The 25,209-nt window shown below is 49.8% G+C and overlaps 1 protein-coding gene across 1 annotated transcript; it reads right to left on the bottom strand.

The window, feature by feature from the left end:
• Nucleotides 1-6,436: 6,436 nt before the first annotated feature.
• EGR1 (early growth response 1) lies at nucleotides 6,437-9,707 on the bottom strand. The gene is made up of 2 exons (XM_054978846.1): nucleotides 9,263-9,707; nucleotides 6,437-8,935 (listed from the first exon to the last, which is right to left on the bottom strand). Exons 1-2 carry the CDS (start codon nucleotides 9,507-9,509, stop codon nucleotides 7,569-7,571), a joined length of 1,614 nt encoding a protein of 537 aa, XP_054834821.1. The 5' UTR covers nucleotides 9,510-9,707; the 3' UTR covers nucleotides 6,437-7,568.
• Nucleotides 9,708-25,209: the final 15,502 nt, after the last annotated feature.

Below are 25,209 nucleotides of genomic sequence, written 5' to 3'. Positions count from 1 at the left end.
GTTCAAAAAGAAAGGCTTCCTCTGGTCCAGGGCCTCTGCGGCACCCCAAGGACAAGAGGTCGCCCCAAAGCAGATTTTGAGGGAATCAGGCTAGCAAAGGGCAGCGGCTGGATTCTTTCTCCAGCAACGCTGGCCTGGCCTCCGGGCCGGCCCATAAAGGCCTCGGCGGGCTCACGTATCTCGCCCCTTGCCTTTGCCCCTTGGATTCAACCGCTAGGCCTCGAGCCAGCCGCCGAGGGAAGGAAGCGCCTTTTATGGCGCGAGGAAGGGCCATATATGGCGCGGAGGAAGGGCCATATATGGGCAAGGCAGTTCCTGCCTGGAACCCAGCAAGGGCTGCTTCCGCTTAGCCTTGGCTCGGCGGCTGGGATCAGATGACGGGAATGGCTCCCCCCGCGGCTGCGAGCGGAGCGCGGCTCGGCCGCCCGAGGAGGCTCCCAGGGAGCGGCTTTCGCGCGTCTCGGGGCCCACGAGAAGCCAATGCCGCCCGGCAGGCTTGCTGGAGCCTGGGCTCCGGACCGGCTGGACTGGGCTCCTGTGCGCGAGGGCTCCCCGGCTGGCCAGGAGGGGCTCCGGGTCCGTTTAGCCTACTTCCCTTCCCGCGCCTGGACCGGCTCCAGCGTGACGCAAGGCTTTTCCTGTCACTTCATGGTCAGCCCTGAAGCCCGGCTTTAAATTACAAACAGCTGTCGGCTGACTGAGCCAAAACAGATTCTCTCCCGCTGACGGGCCCGTCGGGAGGGCTTTCGGCTTCCAGAGCACACTGGAATCCGGAGTTCTCGCTGTGGAAGCCGTGTGAACTAAGGCCGGGCGGAGGCTCCGGCTGCAGACAGACCGAGTCAGCACCTTTCCCCCACCCGCTCCCGCTGCGGCCGTCTCATCAAACTCTCCTCTTGGCAGCTTGCGGTGCTGCGCTTGCCAAGCAAGTGGGGGATTCCCAGATTCTGCTGGAAGCGAGCGCGCGAGGCGCATTTTCAAGGGCTGGAACTGGAACAGGGGTGCTGCTCACCCTTCGGCGAATGAGCCGCCAGCTTTGAACGCCGCTGTCTCCTCGCACGAATCAGCATTTCTACATTGTGAGACGCACCCCAAAGCGCCAAGACTGCACTCTTATACGCCCTTACCTGCGCGTAAGACCCATTGAACAGGGGTGACGAAATGCCCCGGAGTCCCTGGACAATGATGCACTGCGCCCCCCACCTGATTGGGCAAAACAGGGATGCTGCTACCATGCCTCCCTCCCTCCAGAATGATCCCCGCCCCATATCCTTGCCACTGAACACAGGGCTTCCCCCAATGCCGTCAATTGCCTTTACATGCGGTTACGTGTGCACTTCAAGTGAGTTAATCCTTCGACCAGCTCCCATCTACCCTTAGGTAGGAGAGGGCCTCTCCCTTTTTACAATTCACATGTTTTAGTGGTAGTCATAATGCAAGTGCGAGTCCAGAACTAAAAGGAGTTTCTGACATTCCGGATTAATAACTCCGAATAAGAGCCCCTGTATGTACCCTTTGTCGATCAGTATGAATGCCCATTTGGAGGAATCAGAATCAGTTTGCAGCTTTTAAAACTCTTCAGGGCACTCCTAGGAAAAAAGCGCAAGAACAGCCCTGCAGGATTCAGCGTCTTGTTTCCAGCAGTAGCCAGCTAGCTGCTCTGAGAAGCCCAAAAGTGGGCAATAGCCTTTCCCCCATTCCGTGGTGCACCACTTAACTCAGCTGAATGTCATTTGCTAGCACCATATTGACTCTCCCACTCTACAGTCACAAACAGCATGTTCTTGGGATATTCATTCCACCCTCCCTCCAAGGCCCTCAAGGTAACTTAATCTACCTCTATTTTATTCTTATAACAACCCTGTAAGGTAGGCTAAGTCAGCAGGGAGTGATGGCCCAGGCTCACCCAGCTTGAATTGCTCTCTTATCTTACCCAGAAAAGTTCTCAGCATCAGTAACCAACCCGACAGAAGGACTTTATGAGAATCTGTTCCATGCTTCTGGGGAATAATATTGCAGTTACCAAAGCCTTCTCCCGCCAGGTGTTTATTTTCTAAAAGGAGAGGCGCCTGCGGCTCGAGCTTGCCTACCTGAGTCACACTTTCTGTCCTGGGAGCTCTTCTCCACAATTCCAGATGTGTGGAATTAAAGGCACTCTGCTGATGCCAAGGCTGACCCCCGAGGGGTGGAAACAGGAGAGAGCTGTGGCTCAGACTAAGACCTAGTGCAGCCGGGTAGGAGCATATTGGTGGCAGGGTGCTTCATCAAAGTTCCTTACCTTTGTGTAGGCGACCGCCCGCTTTCTGAAAGAAGGACCTCCGCAGCTGAGAGAAAAACCTCCGAGAACACAAAAGCTCGAAGGGACGACATACTGGTCTGATTGCTTTCTTTTATTTCCTGACCTGAAAAGGAGAAGCGCTGTTCACAAACTTCGCGATAAAATAAGTCCAGTAGCATTCCAAAGCAAAACCTTCAACTACCTGGAAAGACCCGGCTTCTTCCGAATAAACCATTGCATGCATCTCTCAAAGACACATATTTGTGTCCTTTGAGTTTCAGGTCTAGGCTAGAGATTAGAATCGCCACCCCATGCTCATTTGCTTGGGACTAAACCCGCTGTAGTCTAAGCGCGCAAGGATAGGATCGGGCTGCAGAACAGCATCACAGATATCATTTGTTTTTAGCGCTGAGTTACCTTAAGCTTTCCCCTGGCTGAGGCGTGTTCCCCCTAGTCCAAGCAGGTGTGCTCAAGCAGAAGTAGCATCTTCGCTTGCTGTTGGAGTGGCCATTGTCTTTAACGAGAGGATCCCCGAGCTTGACATTAAAGCTCCTGTCTCTTTCCAGAAGGTTGCCCGGGAAAAGTTGAACTGAATGCCTCCTCTTCACACTAGAGAGAGGGCAAGCTTTGTAGAGAAGCTCCTAAGAGAACTGGAGGTGGCAACCCAAAGAACTCTCGGAGAATCGGGGAGAAGATCTTTTATCAGTCCAAGAGTATCCCATGGGATAAGGAAGTGGAGGTATCTGATGAGCAAGATCCAGAAGAGGGGGATCAAATGAAAGTTGGGGTCCCTTAAGAGGATGAACTTCGGAGTTAACCGCTCCCAGCTCAAGCAGACAACCCATTTCAGCTCCATCTATAATGGGGGCGGTGGGGGGGGGATAATACTGGCCTGCCCCGCCAGGCAGGTATAAGGATTATTTGTAATCCGCCTTTCTCATTAAGACTTAAGCCACCGAAATGATAATGTCCAAATAATAAACGAGAAGCGCTTGGAAAGGCGGGAAGTAAATGCGGTCCCTAAACAGGGGGTGGGGTAGCCTTGGCGGTTTGGAAATGGCTTCCCTCCAACAGGAACAGATTAAGCGATGCCACTGGGGAATCCCCAGAGAGGCTGAGAGACGGAAAGCCCTTTGTTCCTCTTGCACAACTATGTGGCAGGCTGAAATCCATCAGGGACAGCTTGGTGTAGAGAGACAGGGATAAGTAAAGCATTACCTGTTGTATTTATGCCTGAGGTTAAAAGCTACTGGAAGAAAAGATGGTACCGCTAACAGAGAGAGCTGCAGCAAGAGTTAATGGCTTATGAAGACTTCGCTAAAACTACCAGGCCACAATGCTCTGCTGGTCTGTTCCCCTACGTCTATTTCTATTATTCCCATTTTACCGATGAATAACTGAGGCTGATATCACCAGCCTAAGTATCTAACCTGAAAGGAAGTCCCATTATTTTCAAGATACCTGACTTCGGAGTGGGTTTTCCGAGGATGGGAGCAGGAAACACATAACTTGCCCTCAGGGTACAGTCTTTTCTGTGGCGGGACTCCTTCAGCAAACTATAGGGAAGCCTGTCTCTCCCCCCTCCCATACCATCCGCATGCCAAAAAAGTTTAAGCTGGTGATGTCCGTCCAGTTTAATTTCTGCCCGTCATGTTAAAAGCACTGGAACCTGGCTGGGAGGGGTGGTAACCCGAAAGCGTTATTGATAAGAATCTGTAGTCAAAGTAGGATTTCCAAACCGGCTCTCTCGTCGCCCAGAGTCAGCCGGCAGTCTGGGCTGCCCTGAGGAGGAGTGGAAGCTCTTGAGCGCTCCATCCAAACCGGGGCTGCAGATTGGCAGCCTTGGATGGACTCTTCCGAGGTGCCAAGTAGGTCAATAAATGTTTGCCGGGGGGGGGGGGGGCGTGATCAAATGCGGCAGCCGGGAGGAATCAGTCTAAGCGGCGGGCGTGAAGAAGGGGGCCCAGCCCCCTTCGAAAAAGGGGGCCGGGCCGAGCCGAGCCGGGCTTGGGAGGAGCTGTGCGGCGCGGTGATCCTCAGGAGTCCTTTTTGTTCGACGGCTTCGCCTGCGGCTTCTGGTAGAGTCGCTACCAGCTCAGCGAGTTTGCCAGCCTCTTGGAATGAAGTTGTTGGAGGCCTTCGGAGCCCCACCTCCCGCTTTTAATTCCCTCGTCTTTCCTGCGCCAGTATCCAGAGCCCAAATCAAGATCCGGAACTCAGCCGTCTCCACCCGCGCAAAGAGCGCCAGTAACAGTCCGAATGCAAAGACCGTTTTTTAAAGGGAGCAGATTCCGAGTGAGTTCCTCCCTCCATACAGGCAATATTTAACCCCCCAAAGTCTGGAAACTATGTCCTTTCTACTCTGCCTGTACTCAAAGGCAGTCTGTTCTACTTGGTCACTTCACATTTCCCTGGGCTGACCTCTCCCTGCCAGGCTAATAAGATTGCCAACGTTTTCCTGCCTGGATCCTGTCCCCTTAGCAGCTGCAAGGCAGGCAGAAATTTAGCAGGTGGTTTCCAATCCCCGTTGTTTCCACGCTAGGGGAAATTGCACCAGTAAAAATTTCTGCCTGCCTGTCTCCCCTCCCCCACCCCCCCGAACCCGGCAATCCTAGAAACTAGGTGATCTTCGCTCTCACGTATGTCAGGAGTGAAGAACAGGAAACCTGCAGAGACCCTCTATTTAACAGCTGGGCTGCCCTATATGAGCCGCAAGGGATGGGGGTAGGAGAGGAACTGCACCCCAGTGTCTGCCTCTGCAAGAACGACTCCATCCGGAAAGATATTCACATTCTCTGAAATCCTGGCCAGAGTGGAGCTTTGGACAGGGCCCTCTTTTCTAGCCTCAGTTTCTCGTCTATAAAATGGGCATACTGGTAACTCGTCTCACGGGATCGGTGTTCCTCAGGAGAAGGGGGGAAGTTTGCAATCCTACTCGTACTAAGAAAGATCCGTATTGGAACGTACTTTGACGTAAACGAGCGCTGAATGGGGATGAAGCTCACTGTGCCCTTTAGAGGAATGAGGCTAGCGGCTCGGGGGGGGGGGGTGGTAGTCGACGCTCACCGAGCTCCTCTGAGCCGTTAGAAGGAAGGTAGTCAGAGTTCAAAGGGAGTGAACTCCAATTTGCAGCCCTGATCCATGCGAGTGATTAGCCGAGGTAAGTCGGAGAGCTCATAGAGGCGCTAACACCTGAACTATGGTAGCCCAGCCACGATCGAGGGAGCCAGTCAAGAACTCTATTACTGCAAGACGTCTTCTTGATTTCTCGTTGGTCTGCCCGCAATCTTGCTACAGCCATCAAGCTCCCCCTTTCCATTGCTATAGTCTGGGAAGAGGTGGCTAGATTAATCCCCCCACCCCCAGCGGTAGCCCATACTGAGAAGCATGAATGGGGGAAACGCTGTAGACTCTCCGCAGCGATTTGGGCTGGCTCTCCTGTCCTCATGACTGTCCCGGACTCGTCCTTGGCCTCAAAGCCTTCTTATCTCACCCCGTTTTGGAGGCACCTCGCTCCCATTGACCACCCTTTAGATCTTCATTACATACAAGGAAAATACTGTAGGCCTTGGGGGGGGGGCTTTCTACGTCTGCGTCTGACTCTCAGGACTCCCCCAATGCAATTGCCTCTGACCTAAATTATCCCACCGCCCCTTTCTTAGACTCAGGCTAAGGGAACGGGCAGATTTAAAGAGCTAAAAGGAATAAGATCCAATCAGCCGCGGCTGGCCGTAGTAGGGACGTGCATAGACTTCAGAGAGACCTTACCCCGGGAAGAGCCATTTCTGCACCGGCCACATTAGATTGGTACGTGCGGGACACCCTCACGCTCTGTGCATGGGCTTGACTGGGATAGCTGCCTGTGCTAGGGTGGGTTTCGCTGGATTGTTGGATTCAATGCAGGAAAGCAGTTCTGCAGAAGAGACAGCCCAAGGCAGCTTGCTATGCCAGGAGGGACTGCGATATCCCTCCCCCGGTTCCTTCTAGACAAGGGAGCCTGCTGCTACAGGTAGGAGATCTCCAAAGCTGCAGGCACTCCTACAGGGCAAGGAAGAGGCCGCAGCCTGCACTGCCAGCTCCACGCACAGAAAGGACCAGAAGGGGTCAGTCAAGGGACCTGACAGCCCCGCACTGCAACTCGGGAAGAAAAAGCCGTACTGCTGGTCTCTCGATAGTTTATTGACTTTTCTGTAGGGTATTGTACACCAAATATCCCATTGGCAGTAAAGCGCATTCAATGTGTTTATAAGCCAAACAGTCACTTTTGTTTAAACAAACACAAGTACAAAGTCAAAAAATAAAACCACAAAAATAATGAACCGCATGTTCATAACATACAAAAATTGCCGCCTACTCAGTAGGTAACTACAACATTCCAACTCCTGAATATATATTTATAAATTTACACTTCTGTAACAAAAATAGACTTTTGAGAAGTTCGAATTTTTTTTTTTGCTTACATTCTGTCCTCGGGCTCCTTCCTTTTTGTTTTTGAGCCTGAGTCCCTTTCCACACTTTCCCTTTCACCTTAAGGCTAGATGCAAAGCATCCAATCACACAAACGCATGACGTCAGCAGGGCTTCACAACAAGGCACCAAGACTTGGGACTTGAAAGGGAAAAAAACCTAAACGAAAACTTTTTGCCACGTGAGAGAGTGTTTCATCCTCAAGGTGATATTTACAAAGAACATCACACTCTTGACATGCTCAAATACATAGTTAAGTGCTGATTTTTTCTCCCTTGCCCCCCTCCCCCTAACAAGTTGTAAAACTCATTACAGCTTCGTCATCACTAAACGAGCAAAAATTTACCATATACAAAAAGATGGCCCTTCATACTCCAAATAATGCAATATGAGAATGCAAAGGTTTCCATGTCAAGAACCCAGAAGGAGAGCAAAGCCATGGCACATATACAATATACATTGTCTGGGCAGGGATGCCAAAGTCCCTTGCTTCCTAATGAATCGCGGCTGGAGGGGGGCGGGGGGGGGGAGGAATTATCATGGAAGGAGATAACCATCGCCCATGCAAATCAGTGTCCTTGGACAGAAGCAGAGGAACTCCGATGGGGTGGAGCAACTGTTTTTCTTTTTCCAGGCAGTTGAAGTTAAAAGGACAGTCCCGGGACCTCGATGGCGGCTGGAAGCTGGGGATAGGTTGGCTGGCGAGTGTCAGCTCTCCCCTGCACCCCACCCCAGAGCCGAGGTCTGCTGGCCCAAGGGCCAGCGGGAAGATCCGCCACCAGCATCTCCTCCTCTCGGGAAAGGGCCTCTCTCTGCCCACTCCCGCTCAACAGATCTCAATTGTCCGTGGTGAGAAAGTGGAGGCCATGTCGGAAAGGGCCGAAGTCACTTGAGAGCTGAAGGGGCTGGCCAGGCCCCCGGGCGAGGGGAAAGGGGTGGCCGCCGCCTGGCTTTGGAAGGCGGAGGAGGCGATGGAAGCGTAGCTGGTGGCCACCGAGGGGGAGGGGAAGGAGGGAAAGGGCGACGTCACGGGCGAGGAGTATGAGGTCACGGGGGGCGAATACGTCGTCACAGGGGGAGAATAGGAGGTCGGCGCGGGAGAGGGGAAGGAGGCCGCGGGCGAGGCGGCGTAGGGGGCCAGGGGCGAGGCGCTGGCGGTGCCCCCCGGCGGCGCCTGGCCCTTGTCGGCCTTCTTGTCCTTCTGCCGGAGGTGGATCTTGGTGTGGCGCTTGCGCTCGTCGCTGCGGGCGAACTTGCGGCCGCAGATGTCGCAGGCGAAGGGCTTCTCGCCTGTGTGCGTGCGGATGTGGGTGGTGAGGTGGTCGCTCCGGCTGAAGTTGCGCATGCAGATGCGGCACTGGAAAGGCTTCTGGCCCGTGTGGATGCGGATGTGACGGGTGAGCTCGTCGGAGCGCGAGAAGCGGCGATCGCAGGACTCGACGGGGCAGGCGTAGGGCCGCTCGTGCGGCGGCGTCTTGCTGGGCCGGTTGGGGTACTTCCTCATGCGGCTGGGCTTGACCAGCTGGGCCTGGTAGGCGCCGCCGCCGCCCGGGAGGCTCTTGTGCTCCTGCTGCCCGCCGCTGCTCTGCGTGGCGAAGGCCTTGATGGTGGAGAGCGGCGTGAGCGAGGGCGGCGGGCTGGGGAAGGGCTTCTGCTCCAGGCTAAGCTCGCTCGGGGGCGGCTGCTGAGGGAACAGGTAGTCCGGGATGATGGGCAGCTGGAAGGAACTCTTGGCTGCCGGGTAGGCGGGCGGCGCGAACTGCAGCGAGGAGCCCGACGGGCTGGGGAAGGGCTGGTTCGACGCCTCTGGGAAGATCTCGGCCCCGTTGCCGCTGCCAGGGCTGGGGAAGGTGGGCGCCGCCGAGTAGATGGGGCTGGGGTCGCTAGCCTGCACCGAGCAGCTCAGGGCCGGGCTGGGCGAGGCGGCCGCCGAGGTGGGGGGCGAGACGGAGGCCGAGGAGGAGGGCGGCTGGTTGGCCATGCCCACCAGGCCGCTCACTAGGCTGAAGAGGGGCTCGGGCCACAGCGGGGTCCCGCTGCCGCCGCCGCCGCCTCCACTCGACGCGGACGAGCACGCCGGCTCCAGCGAGAAGCGGCCCGTGTAGGTGATGGGCGGCAGGCGGGTGGTCTGGCTCGGGAAGCTGCTCTCCGCCAGGGCCTTTTCGCCATTCAGGGACATCTCCGGAAAGGGATCTGCCGAAAGAAGCGACACCCCAGGTGAGTTCCGCATCACTCCATCCCAAAGGCATCCCTGCCCCGCGGCGCCTGCAGGAGGCTCACCCGCTCCGGACGCTCCCAGGAGGCAGCTCCCCCCCCCACCCGCGCGGGGCTAACGGATGACGGAGCGCCACATGAGCGCGCCCGGCACGGCTCCAGCTGCCGAAGCCCCCGGAGCGAGTGACGCACATCGGAGAATCCCCCCAACACACACACCTCAGAAAGCCCTGCGCTGCTCCAGGCAGCCAGCTCCTCTCCCGCCTGAGAGCGCCATGTCCCCTCCGTCCCTGCCTGCCTACCTACCTGCGGCGAGGTGCTCGAAGGACTGCTCCCCTCCATCGCCGGCGGGGTTGAAGCCTCCTCCGCCGCCGCCGCTCTCGGGCCCGCCAATGGAGCTGAGGAACTGGGGGCCCCCGCTGGCGAGCAGCATGATCTCCTCCAGCTTGGGGTAGTTGGTGTCCATGGTGGGGGGCGAGTGCGGGAAGGCGCTGAAGGGATCGGCCATCTGCAGCGAGGGCAAGAGCTGCGTCTCGGCCTTGGCCGCGGCCATCGGGCGCTGGGGCTGGGGCTTTGCCTGGGGCTGCACGTCAGAACAAGGCAGAGGGGGAGAGAGAAGCAAGCCGGGGGTGGGCGGCGGCGGCGGCGGCGGCGGCGGCAGCTCCTCGGCCGGCCTGGGGTTCCCCCGGCTCTGCCCGCTGGAGGCGCTCGGCTCCCCCACCCGGCCTTAGGCTGCCCCGGCTGTACTCGCTGGAAGCTCTCGGCTCCCCGCCCGCCCCAGAGCAGCCTGTATATATCGAGTCTCCTCGGCCCTGGCCCGCCTCTTTCCTGACGTACATGTCCAAATATGGGAGGCAGGAAGCCCTTATATGGTGGCGGGGCAGAGAACCCCGCCTGGCGTCAGAGCCCGACGCTGGGGGAAGCCGGCCGCTGGAGGGAAGGGGGGGGCTCCGGCCGAGCTGCTCGCCAGAGTTCCGCCACCCGCCTAGGCCTCTGGGGCCCACCTCGTGGGCTCCAGCCTTGGGACAAGGCCCTGGAGGCGCCCCCGGCCGCGGTGTCTCCCCACCGCGGCCTCCGGAAGCCCCCGGACACGGAGGCCATATAAGGCCAGGCCCTAATAAGGTCTTGTTCCGGCGCGAGCCTTCCTGCTCCTAATATGGCAATTCCGGCAAAGTCGGGTGGGGGAGCGGCGAGGAGAGCCCGGCCGGGAGGGGGAGGAGCCGGGAGAACCGCGGAGGAGCCCTCGGCCTCCCTGCTGCCCTGCGGGGCCGGGCGCCGCGGAACCGCCCCCTCCCGTCCTGAGCCGCGGAGAGCGCGGGTCCGAACCCGAGGGTCCCCTCCCTTGAGACGCCAGGGGGCGCCCGCGGGCGGCGGTGGAGCCAAAGCCGGGGCGCTAGGGCAAGAGGCGTCACAGAGGCTAGAAGTCCCCTGAGGGGGGCGCTGCGAATCCCCCCGCGCGCAAACAGCTGCCCGGCGTTGGGGTCCCGATCCCCTGCAGTGGATTCGCAGCCCTCCGGACCACAGTCAGGGCAAACCAGAGTACATGCAGTGCCGCTTGTCCTCGTCAATGTCTTTGAATTTGGGACAAAGGAGCGAAGCTCTTTCCGTAACCGGGAGCACAGGGGTGGAATGTTGACTCTTTTACCATCTGCCCTTCTTCAAGTCGTCTCCTACCCGTTGGCGTGCATTGTGTGCATTTGTTATGTGTTAGTACACTGCAGGGAAAGCGTTGCTGGCAGCGCCGGGGACCCCACTTGAAAAGCAATCTCCAGGCCACTTAGCTTTGCATGGGGCACCTTGCGGCTGCTGGCTAATCTGGGAACAGACAGGGAGAAGCGTAATGCCCGTTCATTTAGAATAGGTAGGACACCCCGTCCCCACCCTCCAGGATGGCGTCAATGGATCTCAGATAAGAAGGGGACCCCTCAAAGTCGTTTTCTGTGCTTTTGTCTGTCTTCCCGTTTTTAGCTTTTGGGCTAATAGTTCATTTTCTATCGCCGCCTACCTGACCACGAGGTCGTCATGATATGTGCACATCTGGGCAGCTAACCTACTGCATTCTAAGAGGCCACTGATGGGGATTTTATGCCCACTTTGCCCCCTCATTCCCAGCCAACGCTCTGCCGTTCTTGCTTCCTCCTCCTCGACATTGCCTAGCGTTGCTGTTTGTTTGGCTAGATTGTGGAGGGGGGGGCATGCCGGTGCCAAAGCACCCTTGGCGTACACACTGCAGAGGCTGCAGCAGCATCTCGTTAAAGGGAATTTCCTGATGATGCGAAATGCAGGGAATCTCGGGGAGTTGCAAAGCAGGTGACTCAGTGCTGCCCCCTGGTGCCCAGGGCTAGCTGCGACCAAGCGTCGCCTCTGCAGCTGGCTGCGACTGCAGATCTGGCTGGCAGCAGCAAGTGGGACTCGCCCCTGTCCCTTGCGCATCCCAGGGATTCCTCGCTTGCAGGGAGAAGCCCCTGTTGCTTCTCAGGCGGTTGCTCCTTATTATCCCCCCCCCCGCGCCCCGCCGCTTCTGTCCAAGCCAGAACCCAAGACGCAGTGAGATCGCACTGAGGCTGCGCGGCCGCCTCTGCAAGTGCTTCCCCCGCAGTCCTCTGAGACCCGGCTCGTAGCTTTGAGCTATGGAGGCGCCTCTGCTGGAATGAGGCTAGTGCTGCAAAGCGCCTGCACTACACACCGCCCCCTCCACCCCTTGCGCTTGGGGCTGAGGAATCCCTGACACTGAAGGGAAATCCTCGGCATCGACAGTCGGAGCCTGCTGCGGACGGAGGGGCCGAACCAACCGCGGCTGCAGAACTCTGCCAGCCTCTCGCCCACGCCTCTGCAGAGGCAAGCCCTTCGGAGGGGGCAGGAAGGAGAGTCCACCCTTAGCAGGATTCCCTCCGACTTGCCAGGTTTTATCTCCGCCGTCTGTGCCGTTGGGTCTCCCCCCACCCCACCCTCCCAAAGCACATCTTCTGGACGAAGTCCGTGTGGGCAATTGCGGGGCGATTACCCACCATCCCCATTATCATCACACATCCTTACAGGCTCCAGTACATTTGCAGGCAGAGAACGTGTGGGGAGCTGGACGGGCGCTTAACAGCTCCATTGGCATGAGCCGCTCGTCAGGTCCGACCCCCCCCCCCACGCTGCGCATGCTCAGGACATCCTGTGTGTCGTCTTCAAGTGTTCTCCTGGCCACGTCACTCTGCGGGCTCCAGAGGCTGCCTCTGCCTTGCTGCGGGCAACGTTCTCTCCACGTTTAATGATTGACGAGGGAACAGCAACCACCTTCTTCCATTATTTATTGAGCAGGCGTTGGGTAGGCAGCCCTGGCTGAAAATGGCTCCAGCAACAACAGGAAGAAAATGTAGCGCAGTACAAAATTATGCTCCCTTCCTCCTGGCATTGCTCAGTGGCCCGAACGTTTTAGACCAGAGCAATTCCTGCCCTCGTCACTGAGCACCAGCCAGCCAGCCAGCCAGCCAGCCAGCCAGCTGCCTGTGTCCCGTGGATGTGATGCTTCTGCGCCTCATCCAGATGTGCACATGTTGAATCGCTTCATTGCAATGATGAGAGAGATGAATATATATTTGAAATGTGGGTTGCCTGAAATTCAGATAGGAAAAGCCGCAGTGGCATAATTTTGAAACGGATGAGGGTTTATGGAAAGGAAGCAGTCCTAGAAAGGGAGACTGTCTGTGTCCCAATAGCTGTCTGGTGTGGATGCCCAAGGCAGGAAGCCAGGCTGGCATGGCCCAAACATGGTGGGGGGAATAGGGACACCCCAGGATAGCCTGGAGGTCCAGGGGGCTGGACAAGGCTACCAGCTCATTGTCAGAGTATGGTTTATTTAGGTTATTTTGGAAATAAAATGCGTTTCCTTTCATGACCCATGACAATAAGGTGTTTATATGTATGGGGTAAAATAAGGGGGGTGTTTTACATTTGTGCCAGGCCCAGAAAAATATGCTTGGGCAAGATTCTTTTGGCTTTATTCTTTTTAAAAAAGGAATGCCCAAAGGCCCTCTCCCCTTCTGCTTATTTCCCAAACCATCCCATATTGAGAATGCACCTGCTAGCCTCAGGTCAGAGGTTAATGCACATGAGCTATCTCCAGGCTAGCTAAGGATGAAGGGGCAGAGCCCTGTGGAAAGGAAGGAAGGGGACAGGATTAAAGGCAGACACTCTGCTCTGTGCCTTCTTCCTGCATTCTCACAAGCTCCTGCTTTTGTAGCATAGTGATGAAGTGGCTGCAAATCAGCACTCTGCTACTTCAACTCCCACCACCACCACCATGAACTCTGCAGGTGGCCCTGGGACAGGCACTCCTCTCAGCCCCAGCTCCCCAGCTGTATTGTGGGGATGATAACAACATTGACTAGATTCAGCACTCTGAGTGTGGCACTAATCTGTCCAGAAGGGTGGTATCTAAGCACACGGTTGTTGTTATTGTGTTGTGCCTATAACAGTTGGCTTAGCAATCAATAGGTTCTCTTTGTTGCCTTCATTCTGATTCAGAGCCAATCCAAAATGATGTCATGCTTTGTTTACTCACAGAATGTTTGCCTAGGTTAATTTAAAATTAATTTTGAAAAAGCTGGGGCTATAAACAAAATAAATCTAGTGAAAATATCCTGTGCTGATACTCTCCATTCAGTTTGAGGCATGCCATTCTAGGTAAATTTAATTAAGAAATTATGAACCACCAACCAATAAACAGAAGAATTTCTATACAGAGCTTTGGTCTGTTTTGGCTTCAGATTGATATACTGAAGAAATTTGACTCCATGGTGTCAATCATGATTGCCTCATGCCTTCACTGAGAGTCTAGGTTTAAGGCTGCGCTCCTCAAGACATGTATTCAGGAGTAGTTACTGAAGGTAATGAGAAATCCAGAGATCCTTAAGGAACACAGGGCTGTCAGCTTGCTTTTCTAGCAGGGTTTCTGTACTTGTAACTGTTACTCAACATTTGGATGCTAGGAAAACCTCACCTGCGGAGTTCATACAAATAAATTGGTAAACACAGTCTGAGCATCTCTAAATTAAGTGGTTCTTGTGCTGAAGTACATCGTGAGATCTTTACATCAAAAATGCAATTTACAGCCTTTTTATAAAATCTGGCTTTTATTCCAGTGCTGTTTGGGGAAGCTGGAGTCAGCAGAATGCAGGCTTTGTGTGTTGATACTTTGAGTATTTAGCCTCGCATAATTAAAATTAAGCATAAGTGGCAGATTGCGCCTTACTATTATTCAGAACTTTGTATTTAGGAATACCAAATGTTATTTTTATTCAGGAATTATGAGATGTAAGTGCAGAATACTTAGATTAAAGATTAGGCTGAGAGATCAGTTTCTCAGTTTGCATACAAAACTCCAAGGAATCAGTCTGAGTGATCCTAAATGAATAGCTTCACCTCAGCATTGTTTACAGTTGATAAAACTTCTATATTCTTACTGCCAAGATCACCTTCAACCCTGGTTCACTGACAAGGTATATTGTTATAAATTCATTGCTTACATCCAGCCTCACTTTTCCATTTTGCTGACTGGAATCTTTTTTTTTGGGGGGGGGGGGGATGTGACAGCAAGAAGTAAAGAGCACCCGATTTTTCACAGGCTCTTTCCTGTAACTTTCATCTTTGGATTTACCTCAGAATTAAGTAAATAAATACAGGACTGAAAAGAAGATTGTTCTCAGGAGTACTTGATAGCAAAATACACAGCATTCCATCTCTAAAAAAGCATGCTGGTATATTTCAACCAATTTTAGAAATATTAATAGCAATTCACAGGCAGGCTCAGATTAAGCAAAGTGTGTGGGGAAGATACAGGAAGCCACTGGAAATATATCTTTACTGATAACTTCTGTTTGGATTAGGATTTTAAATTCTTTTTAAAATTCCTCTACAATTTCAAGTCCTTTTCTGCTATATTAGGCATGTAGGGCAATGGCACATATCAGAAATTTAATCAATCAATTAATTAAGTCATTTATGCCCCACCTTCTCAATGAGGACCCCAAACTGCTTATATCATCCTCCTTTCCTCCATTTTATCCTCAAAACAACCCTGTTGTTAGGCTGAGAGTGTGTGATAGGTCCAAGGTCACCCAATGAGCTTCCACAGCAGAGCAGGGAATCAGACCTGGGTCTCCCAGATCCTAGTTCAACACTGTACCATATACCATATAACTTAGTAAAGTTAATTCACTGCTAGTAATGCTTTATTATTCATTCACATTTTTGCCATGAGTTAGTAATGTGCTATTAGTTACAAATGTATTTGTTTAGTTTCAATCCCTGGTTTATTAATTTAACATTGTATATGACCACTACAACAAAAAAAAGGTAAATATGCCAAATGTAATAGTACCATCCAACCACAAGAGGGCACCCTTCTCTGTGATTGAGGTATGGGGGAATATTGTACCGTTAAATGGCATGTGTGGTTTTTGTGTTTAGACTATAGAGTTTGTTGTGATATTATACATGTGCAACTCTGAGATTCTGTATCTGTTGTTCTAAGCTTTACAGTTAAGAGGTCAGGAGTGCACAGAAGGATAATGTTGCAGTAACTTGGCCAGTCATGGCTAAGAACAGCTGACTTACCTAAAGCAGGGGTCCCTCCCACAAGCTGAAGGAAATGATGCTATGGGCCAGGTGGTCTGAAGGCATACAATGGCATTCTGTTGCTGAAGCTAAGTAGATCTGGCTGTAAACTGTCTGCCTGGAAATGCCTAATAATCAGATGTAAACTGCTTTGAGCTCCTTGGAGATAAGGAGAAATATATGAATAAAACTACAATAATAATAATAATAACACACACCACAAACTACTATGGAAAATTTGCCACTGAGATGTGGAAGGCATATATTCTTACCCACCAATAGATAACAGGGAAAAGAAAGGAGGGCCCACAAGCATGCTTTTCAGTCAGCAAGAAGATGCTCAGAGAACAAGAGGACTTGCCCTCTTATCTTATTTTACTTCATTTCGCCAGCAATGTGCTGGATAGCAGCTTTACAGCAATGTGGTTCAGCAAGAGACAGACTGCTTTTCTCTTACTAGGGAGTTGATCTTTCATCTCAAAGACTGGGAGAGTGAGACAAAGACAAAACGGGAAGTAGATAAAAATGTTGTTGATTCTTTGCACAGTCTAAGTGTTGCTCTAAGTCTTCCAGACAGGTGGGGGGTTTTGAGGAGGGGGTTAAATAAATAGTTCCTATATAAGCACAAATGCATCTGTCTTTTCTGTGCTGTTCTCAAAACACAGCATCTCTAGCTCCTGGGAAAAAAAATGACAATAAACACAAGTGGCCATATGCACAACTTCTTGTATTACAGTGTTTTGGAGAAGTGGCATTAGGTTTTCATTGTGCCTCTTGGCTATACAATTTGGGGAGGAGAAGAAATTTCATAGCAATATTCTGCACCATCCTAAGGAGGAATAGAAATAAATCCACATTTCAACGCAGCAAAATCGAATAGAGGTCATTCTCCCAAGATAAGAACCACTGTTTTCTGTCCTGTGCTGAAAATAAACAGACAACAAGTAGGCCTAATAGTAATTTGGTTAACATTATCAAAAGCATGTTAAAAGGGGGAAAGACCCTTTGTTTTACTAAAGAGCTTTGGGTGATGGAATGGTTTGGCCGACAGAGCGCACAAGGAGAAAAACTCAGAGCAAATGCGACTGAAAACTGGTAAGAGCACATTAGAGCACATTATCCCCGGCCTATTCCCTGGCAGTGACAGCAGCAAAATGGGCTCGCTTTTCTGCCAGCATTGCATCTGCACAATGCTGTCCAGTGGAGCTTTTCCATGTTGTGAAGGGGCTTTTATCTCAAACCTTAGAGGATGTTGACCCAGAAGACATAGAAGCCTATTATGATTCCTTTGCAATCCATTTTGCAGATAAAATTGATTGCATCCACCATAAATTAGACACAACAGTTGGACTGGTTCAATCTCAGGATGTTATTGGAGTGCAGTCTGGTCTTAGTTGTATGGTTTTCTTGCAGTTGATGAGGCCTGATGAAGTGGACAAGGTGCTTTGAAATGTTTGGCCTACCACATCAATTCTTGGCGGCTAATCATACCTTGCTGGGCTGGGCTGGTTAATTGGACCCAGGCTGCAATAAATGCCTCTGTGTGGGAGGGTGTCGTTCTGAGTGCTTTGAAAAAGACAGTTGTGAAACCCCTCCTGAAGAAGGTATCCCTGGATCCAAATGATCTAAACAGCTACTGCCCAGTAGCTAATATTCCATTCTTGGGCAAGGTGCTCAAGCAGGTGGTGGTCACACAACTTCAGGTGCTCCTGGAGAAGATTGATTATCTAGACCCATTTCAATCTGGATGCAGGCCTGTTTTTGGAGTGCAGATGGCCCGGCTCTACCTGACCAACAACCTCCGCCAGGAGAGTGGCAAGAGGAATAGGTCCTTGCTGAGTCTCTCTCTCTCTCTTAGTGCCTTTGATGCCATCAGTCATGCTATCCTTCTGGAGAGGCTGGCTGGGCTAGAAGTAGGGGGGACCATGCTCTAAGGGCTTCACCCTTACATTACCAACTGATTCCAGAAGGTGGTTCTGGGGAACTGTTGCTTGGCCTCATGGCATTTGTGCTGTGGGGTCCCACAGGGTTCTATCTTGTCTCCCATGCTATTTAACAATTACATGAAGCTGCTGAGAGAGGTCATCTGGGGATCTGGAGCGGGATACCATCAATATGTAGATGACATCCAGCACTGTTTCTCCTTAACAGCTTAGCCAGGTGAGTCTGTGGATGTGCCGAAGAAGGTAATGTGTTGGTTGAAATCCAGTAAACTGAAGCTCAAACCAGACAAGACTGAGGTGCTGTTGGTCAATGAAGAAGCTGCGCAGGAACTTCAGAGCCAGCCTCTCCTGGGTTGCACTACCCTGAAGGTGCAAGTTCATCCCTTGGGGGTGCTACTAGAGCCTGGCCTATGGTTGGAGGCTCAGGTCTTCTCTGTGGCATGTAGTGCCTTTTATCAGCTCCGACTGTTCCTCAAAAAGGGTGAAGTGATGATAGTGATTTATGCTCTGATCACATCCAGGTTAGATTACTGCAATGTGCTCTACATGGGGCTGCCTTTGAAAATAGTTCAGAAACTTCCATTGGCTCAAAATGTGGCAGCCGGGCTGCTGTCATGGGTCGGTCAAAGGGATCATTACACCCATGTGCTGAAAGGTCTGCACTGGCTACCCATCTGTTTCTGGTTGGGTTATGACTGGCCCCAGGGGCTCAAGCAGGGAGTGCAGTAGGGTGGGGGATGGGGAGCAGCGGGATACTTGCCTCTCATGAGCATGTGAAGCATGGGCACACTCCTGCACTCTCCATTTGCACTGGAAAATGACATTTTCTGGTCCGAGGAGCTGCAGATTGCACTGAAGCCCAGTTCATTAAAAATCACTTCCGAACAGGCATTTTTAACGAACTGAGCTTCAGCACAACCTACAGCTCCTCTCCATCATGCCAGAAAATGATGTCATTTTCTGGCGCAATGGGGGAGCATTGGGGAGCACATGTCTCTTCTCCTCTCTGCCTCCCCCACCCCCATCCAGGTGAGTGAGGCCAAGAGGTGGCATGTGGGGCAGGATGTGTGGCAAACTTAGTTCTGGGCACAATTGTTTTTACCTTTAAGGCCTTAAATGACTTGGAGGCAGGGTACCTGAAAGACTCTCTCCTCCCTTGCTATCACCCTGGAAGTTAAGATCTGCTTCTCAAGGCCTGCTCTGTGCCCCTCCCTTCAGAGGTGAGACAGATAGTGACTAGAGCCAGGGCATTATCTGCAATACCATCTCGCTTTTGGAATGACTTCTCCATTGAGTTTGACTGGCACTGGCTTTACTTCCTTTTAGACACCAGGCCATAACACATCTTTTAACCCAGATTTTTACATATAAGGTTGCCAGATGGGGTCCGGCCAAATACCAAACCCTGAGGGGGGGGGAAACGACGATTTATCTTTCCAGTGCATGCTCCCAGGGTGGCATGATGATGTCACTGCATTGCCGTAGGAGGCCACCCGCATGCCCAGGCTGGCTGGCTGCTCCTGGGTGGCACCGCAGCACTGCAAGAAACCAACCACATGCCCAGGATGGTTGGCTGCTCCTGGGTGGTGCCACGGTGTTGCAGGAGGCTGCTCAGGAGTCCAGTCTGGCAGGCCACTTTCCTGGTCCAACGGCAGTGCTGCGCAGCTGCAGGAGGCTGGGCGGGGCAACCAATGGGGAAGGGGGAGGGGCCAGGCCAGGTGTCTGGTATTTGAGGGACTTTTCTCCCAGACAGTCCCCCAAAATACCAGACTGTCCAGGCCAAAACCAGACACTGGCAACCCTATTTAAGTTTTATCAGGGTTTTATCAGGTTTTTAACCATCTGCTCTGTTTTATTGAGAGTTTTTATGCAGCTTACATCTAGTGGTTTGTTTTTAATACTGTGGTTTTTAATTGTAAGTTGCCTTGATCAGGACTCTGAAGAGGTGACACAGAAATATTCTAAGCAAGCAAGCAAACAAACAAACAAACATGCTTCATGTTTCCATGTTTAAATTAGGCTGGAATCTTGTATTTTGTCCCAGAATTTCTAGTACATTTACAATCGGTATTAATTCTGAGCACGGCCCCATCAGCAGATACTGCAGTCTGGAGACTGGAGCCATAAAGAAACAAGACAGAACTCTCTACAAACATAAGAAAAGCCCCAGGTTTGCAGAAAAATCTATAAAAAAATTAGGGAGTTACCCCCCCACACACACACACACTAATAGAAGCAGAACCTGTACCTTTGAGAAACGAATCCCCTTGTAGCCATTGTGGAGATTGCTAGGCAAACATAACAGTATTATCAACCTTCTAGGCTTGGTTCTGTCAGTAAAAGGCAGGAGGAGCAGCTAAGGTACTTTCTAAGCATGTTGAGACCTTTGAGGGAGGACTCCTTTGGCCAGGCCTGGTGGTTCACTACTATTCAACAGAAACCACTCCATGAAAGCCAGCGTGCGTAGCAGTTAGAGTTTTGGACTAGGTTCTAGGATAGGTTGTTGTGAGGATAAAATGGAAGACAATAGAATGATGTAAGCTTCTGTAGATCCCCAGTGGGGAGAAAGTTAGGGTATAAATGATGCAAATGAACAATAAATATAGCTGAAGATAAATGGTGGGTTGTGTGTAGGAAAGGTGAGGATATGAGGGTTGCCAAGAGGAGGGAAACAAAAACAGTATAGGAGTGGGATACAGGGAAAAGTAAGACCCCCCCCCATGACCTTGCAGGTCCCTCACTTGTTAAATCTAATTTAGATTAATGATTTTAATTAAGCACAAACCAGAGCTGTGAATAATCATTCTGCAGTTCTGAGTGCTCAAAGTGATAATATCCTGCCTTTGTAATACCCTTTTATGAGAATGAATGTAGTGTGGAGGCTAGAGGTAAGAAGTAAACCAGGAAGACCTCAGTTCTAATTCACCTCAACTGCGAACTCATTTGGTGGCCTTAGCTGCTGTCTCTGACACCTTCTCTGATAATATGAGGATAATAATATTGATTTACCTTGCAGGGTTTTCTAAGGATTACTGAGATAATGCCAGTGAAATGCTTTGAACATTCAAAAAAAGCTCAGTATAAATGCTGTTTTTATTATCTGCCAAAGAGCTCAACTTTGACCTAATTGTCAGTCCTTCTAAAGTCAATACCACTAGGTATGAAACACCAAAGAAGAAAGAACACTTTGAAATATTGCCACGGAGACTGGTCCAAACTGGCAAATCTGGCACGTTTGAGAAGATAATAGGCAAAAGAAATGATAGACTCTTTGGCAGTGGCAGTTTATTATCAACCAGCATCTTACTGCAGAAACTTTATCCATGATGTAGTCCATTCTTTGTAAGTTTAACAAGTCTGCCAGACTGCAGTTCAGTTAGAGATTAATGCTTATCTGTTGTGGTTTTTGCATGACGTTCTTAAATCACCAAGACAGAAGTGACAAAAAGTCATGTAGTCCACTTTCTGCTATGCGTTTTTTTTCACTCCTACAAAGAAGTTCAATCAAGTTAATTGACGCCATGTGTGTGGCAGGCAGCAGGTACTCTACAGAAAGAAGTTTACAGAAATATTTGCTAGATTGATAAATCAAGCAAGTCAAGCCACAGGCTACAGGAAACATGTGGAAAAGTGCCATACTAGCAAATCTTACTTGGTTTTCCTTTCAAATGTTGGCATCCTCCATTGTAACTGATGGGATATTTTTCTCTGGCTTCTCATATCTATTGCACACTTCTGGTGCTCAGCTGCAAAACAAAGCACAAGTGCCTTGTCAAGATTAATCTGAGGAACAAAGTACCAGGTTGCCCTGGTTCCATTTCCATTCTGCCATAGAAGATCTCTGGGTAACCTCGGGCCAGTCACAAACTTTCTTTCTTTCTTTCTTTCTTTCTTTCTTTCTTTCTTTCTTTCTTTCTTTCTTTCTTTCTTTCTTTCTTTCTTTCTTTCTTTCTTTCTTTCTTTCTTTGTCTGTCTGTCTGTCTGTCTGTCTGTCTGTCTGTCTGTCTGTCTGTCTGTCTTTATTTCCAGCTTTCCCCCACAAGCGGGCTCAGGGCAGGTCATAACTTACCTCACAGGGTTTGTTGTGAAGAAAAAATGGAGGAGAGGAGAATGATTTAAGCTGCTTTAAGGAGAAAAGTAAGGTATAAATAAAGTTAAATAAATAGATAAAAAGATAACATGCAAAGTCATTCACAACTTTCCAAATTCCTGGGATGAATGGGGTCAGAAATAAATGAGGTCAGGCCTTTACTTTGAAATGTCTTTGACAGCATAGAATCCAGTAGCACCTTTTAGACTAACCAACTTTATTATAACATAAGCTTTCGAGAACCACAGCTCTCTTTGTCAGAGGCATCTGATGAAGAGAGCTGTGATTTTCAAAAGCTTATGCTACAATAAAGTTGGTAAGTCTTAAAGGTGCTACTGGACTCTTTACTATTTGCTACTACAGACTAACATGGCTTACTCCTCTGGATCTTTGACAGCATAGAATGTTCTCAGGTATTCAAAAGGCAGCACCAGGCAATACAAAGCATGAGGTTCCCATCTCTACGTTCTTTGTTTCCCGGGACACTCACAATTTCTTTATCCCCTCCTGTCCCCTCTCTCTACTTTAATCCTATTTGGGGACTGTGTCAAGTTAGTTTTTTTAATGTTTGCCTCTTATTTATGTATGTAATTAGAAAAAAATATATGTTGACTCTCCAGAGGCAGGTTTGAGGTATCTCACAAAATAAAATGTGATAAAATCATAAAGACAGCATTAAAAATGAGTTAACAAAACAGTAATAACCAGTCATTAAAAACCCAGATTAAAAAAAATAACCCCAGCCAGAGCATAAAAACAGCATAACAAATATAGCAGTGTAAAATGATAATAAAGCCCTACAGTGCTCAGGCTGGAAGCTGACTATAAAGCAATTCAAAGAAGTCACACCCTGATAAAAGCCTGTGTTAAGAAGAAATGCTTCTGGGTGCTGCAGCCACTGGTGTGTTCCTTGCACCCATATATACTACTATTGCATATATGTTTTTAAACATGTACGTGAGAAAGGGGCAGATTGTATCACTTTGGCCGTGGCACCTGGCACAAGGCCTTGAATGGCAGTGTTAAGGAGCCGTATCCAGCAAGCATTGCTAGAAATCCGTTCCTTTAATGAAAGGAGGAATTTTTTTTGACCAGGTGAGTGACAGTTCACATATCTTGCCTATAGACTCAAGTCCATCGTCTCCTTCACAAAAAAAATCAGGCCCAACAGGTCATCTGATTTCCATGCAAGAGATGCATGAATTCTGATTCCAAAGGGGAGTTTGAGCCCAGTCTCATTCGCCCCTTAGGTGCAAGGTGCATCACAGGATTAATTCATAGCCCTTTTGATCTTTGAAGAATTGTGTGTACAGCTTAATGCCCCCTCCCCATTACAGTTGTATCTAATAGCATTGGGGCACCTGTTCCTTTATCTCATCTGTGACACTGGAACTTACTATTTATATAGCAAAGGAAAGAAATTAGACTGCCCTCTGAATGGCCTGTCTGTGCAAGGAACAACACACCCTGTTCCGTAGCGCTGTAAATGTTTCCACTCAAGATTATCATAAATAGTTTGGTCTTTAAAAAGAAGAGGAAGATGAGTGCTTCTGTAGCATATTTGTTTCCAGACTGCTACATCACTACCAGAAATAATCATTGTGGTTTCTTTTTGCATCACAGTCACTGTGACACAGGAAATGCTTCTCTCCACTTCTGTTTTATTTTCCACAAGTCTGAGAAAATCATAATTCACTGTGAACAGCCCATCAGGAGAGAGAAAACAAAGGAAAGGAGTTGCACATGACTGATATATAGAATGGCCTTCCCACAGCCAGCCCCCTGCTTTGTTGCGGGCCACGTAACTGTAGTATTCTGGGGCTGATTTTTCAACCACATCATATTTTCTCATTTGCCTTGTAAGGTTTCCTCCCCTCACTAGGTCATTGCAAACATTGTTATCATCAGGCACTAGTGATAATAGTTGTTTTCCAATGGCTGCACTAAATGCCACCCACATTTAGATGTACCCAAGAACAGATGGCATGAGATGCTACAGCGCAGACTGGTATAGCAGCCAAGATTTTTGCTGCTCTTTGAATGGCTCTTCTGCAATTATGCAATGAGCTTATGGCAATCAAGCTGGGAAGAAACGCAAGATTTGCGCTGCTGCCAGCTCTGACCTGTGGCTTTGGAGCTGATCAACATATGACAGTTGCATTACGCCTTGGGCTGATACATGTCTATGATCTGTTTACTGTTTACTCATTAGATTTGTGATGGTTTAAAAAGAAATGAGTGGCCCACAGCAGCTGATTGCTTTTGATGCACAACCTGTACTCTGGACAAGAGGCTACTGTTAGGACAAAATATGGAGAAACAGAATGATTTACATTTGGCAAAGGTGTCAGACAAGGATTTACTTTATCTCCCTGTCTGTCCAATCTATATGCAGAACATATCATAAGAAAAACTGGATTAGGTTTAGATGAAGGTGAAGTGAATATTGGTGGAAGGAACATTAAAAATTTGAGATATACCGATGATGCCGCATTACTGGCAGAACATAGTGAAGACTTGAAACAACTGCTGGTGACAGTTAAAGGAGAAAGTACTAAAACAGGGTTACAACTGAACATCAAGAAGACCAACATAATGAATACTGAGGAATTACACAAGTTTAATGTTGACAAAAAAGAAATTGAAAAGGTTAAAGATTTCCTATTCTTTGGCTAATTATCAATTTAAAAGGAGACTGCCACCAAGGAGTCAGAAGGAGATTGAGACTTACAAGGGCAGAAGGAACAGGAAAGATCCTTCAATTAAGGAAGTGTTGCTGGAAACCAGCATCAAGATAATTCATAATATGGTATTCTCCCTCACTTTGTATGAATGTGAAAGTTGGACAATTAAGAAAGCTGACAGGAAGAAAATTGATTCATTTGAAATGTATTGTTGGAGGAGGGTTTTACAGATATCATAAATGGCCAAAAAGACAAATAAGTAGGCTCTAGATCAAATCAAGCCTGAATTCTCCCTATAAGCGAAAATGATTAAACTGAGGCTATCTTTTTTGGTTACATCATGAGAAGACAAGACTCTCTGGAAAAGACAATAATGCTAGAAAAGGTGGAAAGCATTAGGAATAGATAAAGATCCAAAATGAGATGGCTTTACCCAATAAAGGAAGCCCCAACCTCCAGTTTACAAGATTTGAGCAAGGCTGTTAATAATAGGGTGTTTCAGAGGCCCTTAATTCATAGAGTCACCATAAGTTGGAAGTGATTTAACAGCATGCGCATACGTGTGCGCGCACACACACAAGATTTGTAGCCTATCTTGTCTCAGGCATTTAAAAACAACAAAATCAGCAAATAGATGGCAGACCTTTATCTACACAATCAAGTAGTATGTTTACACTACTCATGAAATAGAGACTTGCCCAAACCAACCTGGGAACATCAAGACCGTGGCAACAGGAACCCAGGTGTTTCCATTCCAAGTCCAACACTGTATGTTGCAAGCCCACATTATCTGTTTTGTCACGTTCCTGGTCCTGTTCGGAGCGGTGCTTTTCATTTCTAAATACAGTGACTCAGTGCAACTCAAACTAAAGAGAGGGTATTCTAGTACTGTGAGCTTTTTTGCCCTGCATCCTCCTCAGTGCTTCATAGTCT

This window comes from Eublepharis macularius, chromosome 4, assembly GCF_028583425.1.
Source record: "Eublepharis macularius isolate TG4126 chromosome 4, MPM_Emac_v1.0, whole genome shotgun sequence".
Classification (NCBI taxonomy): Eukaryota; Metazoa; Chordata; class Lepidosauria; order Squamata; family Eublepharidae; genus Eublepharis; species Eublepharis macularius.
The sequence above is the reverse complement of the archived record's forward strand: the minus strand, read 5'-3'. Positions and strand labels throughout refer to the sequence as shown.

What these genes read in the sequence shown, in the direction of transcription:
- EGR1 (XM_054978846.1), bottom strand. Translation starts at nt 9,509, where the DNA reads ATGGCCGCGGCCAAGGCCGAGACGCAGCTCTTGCCCTCGCTGCAGATG. An exon ending in CTTCGAGCACCTCGCCGCAG is followed by an intron (nt 8,936 to 9,262) that starts GTAGGTAGGCAG and finishes TTCTTTCGGCAG; the next exon opens with ATCCCTTTCCGGAGATGTCC.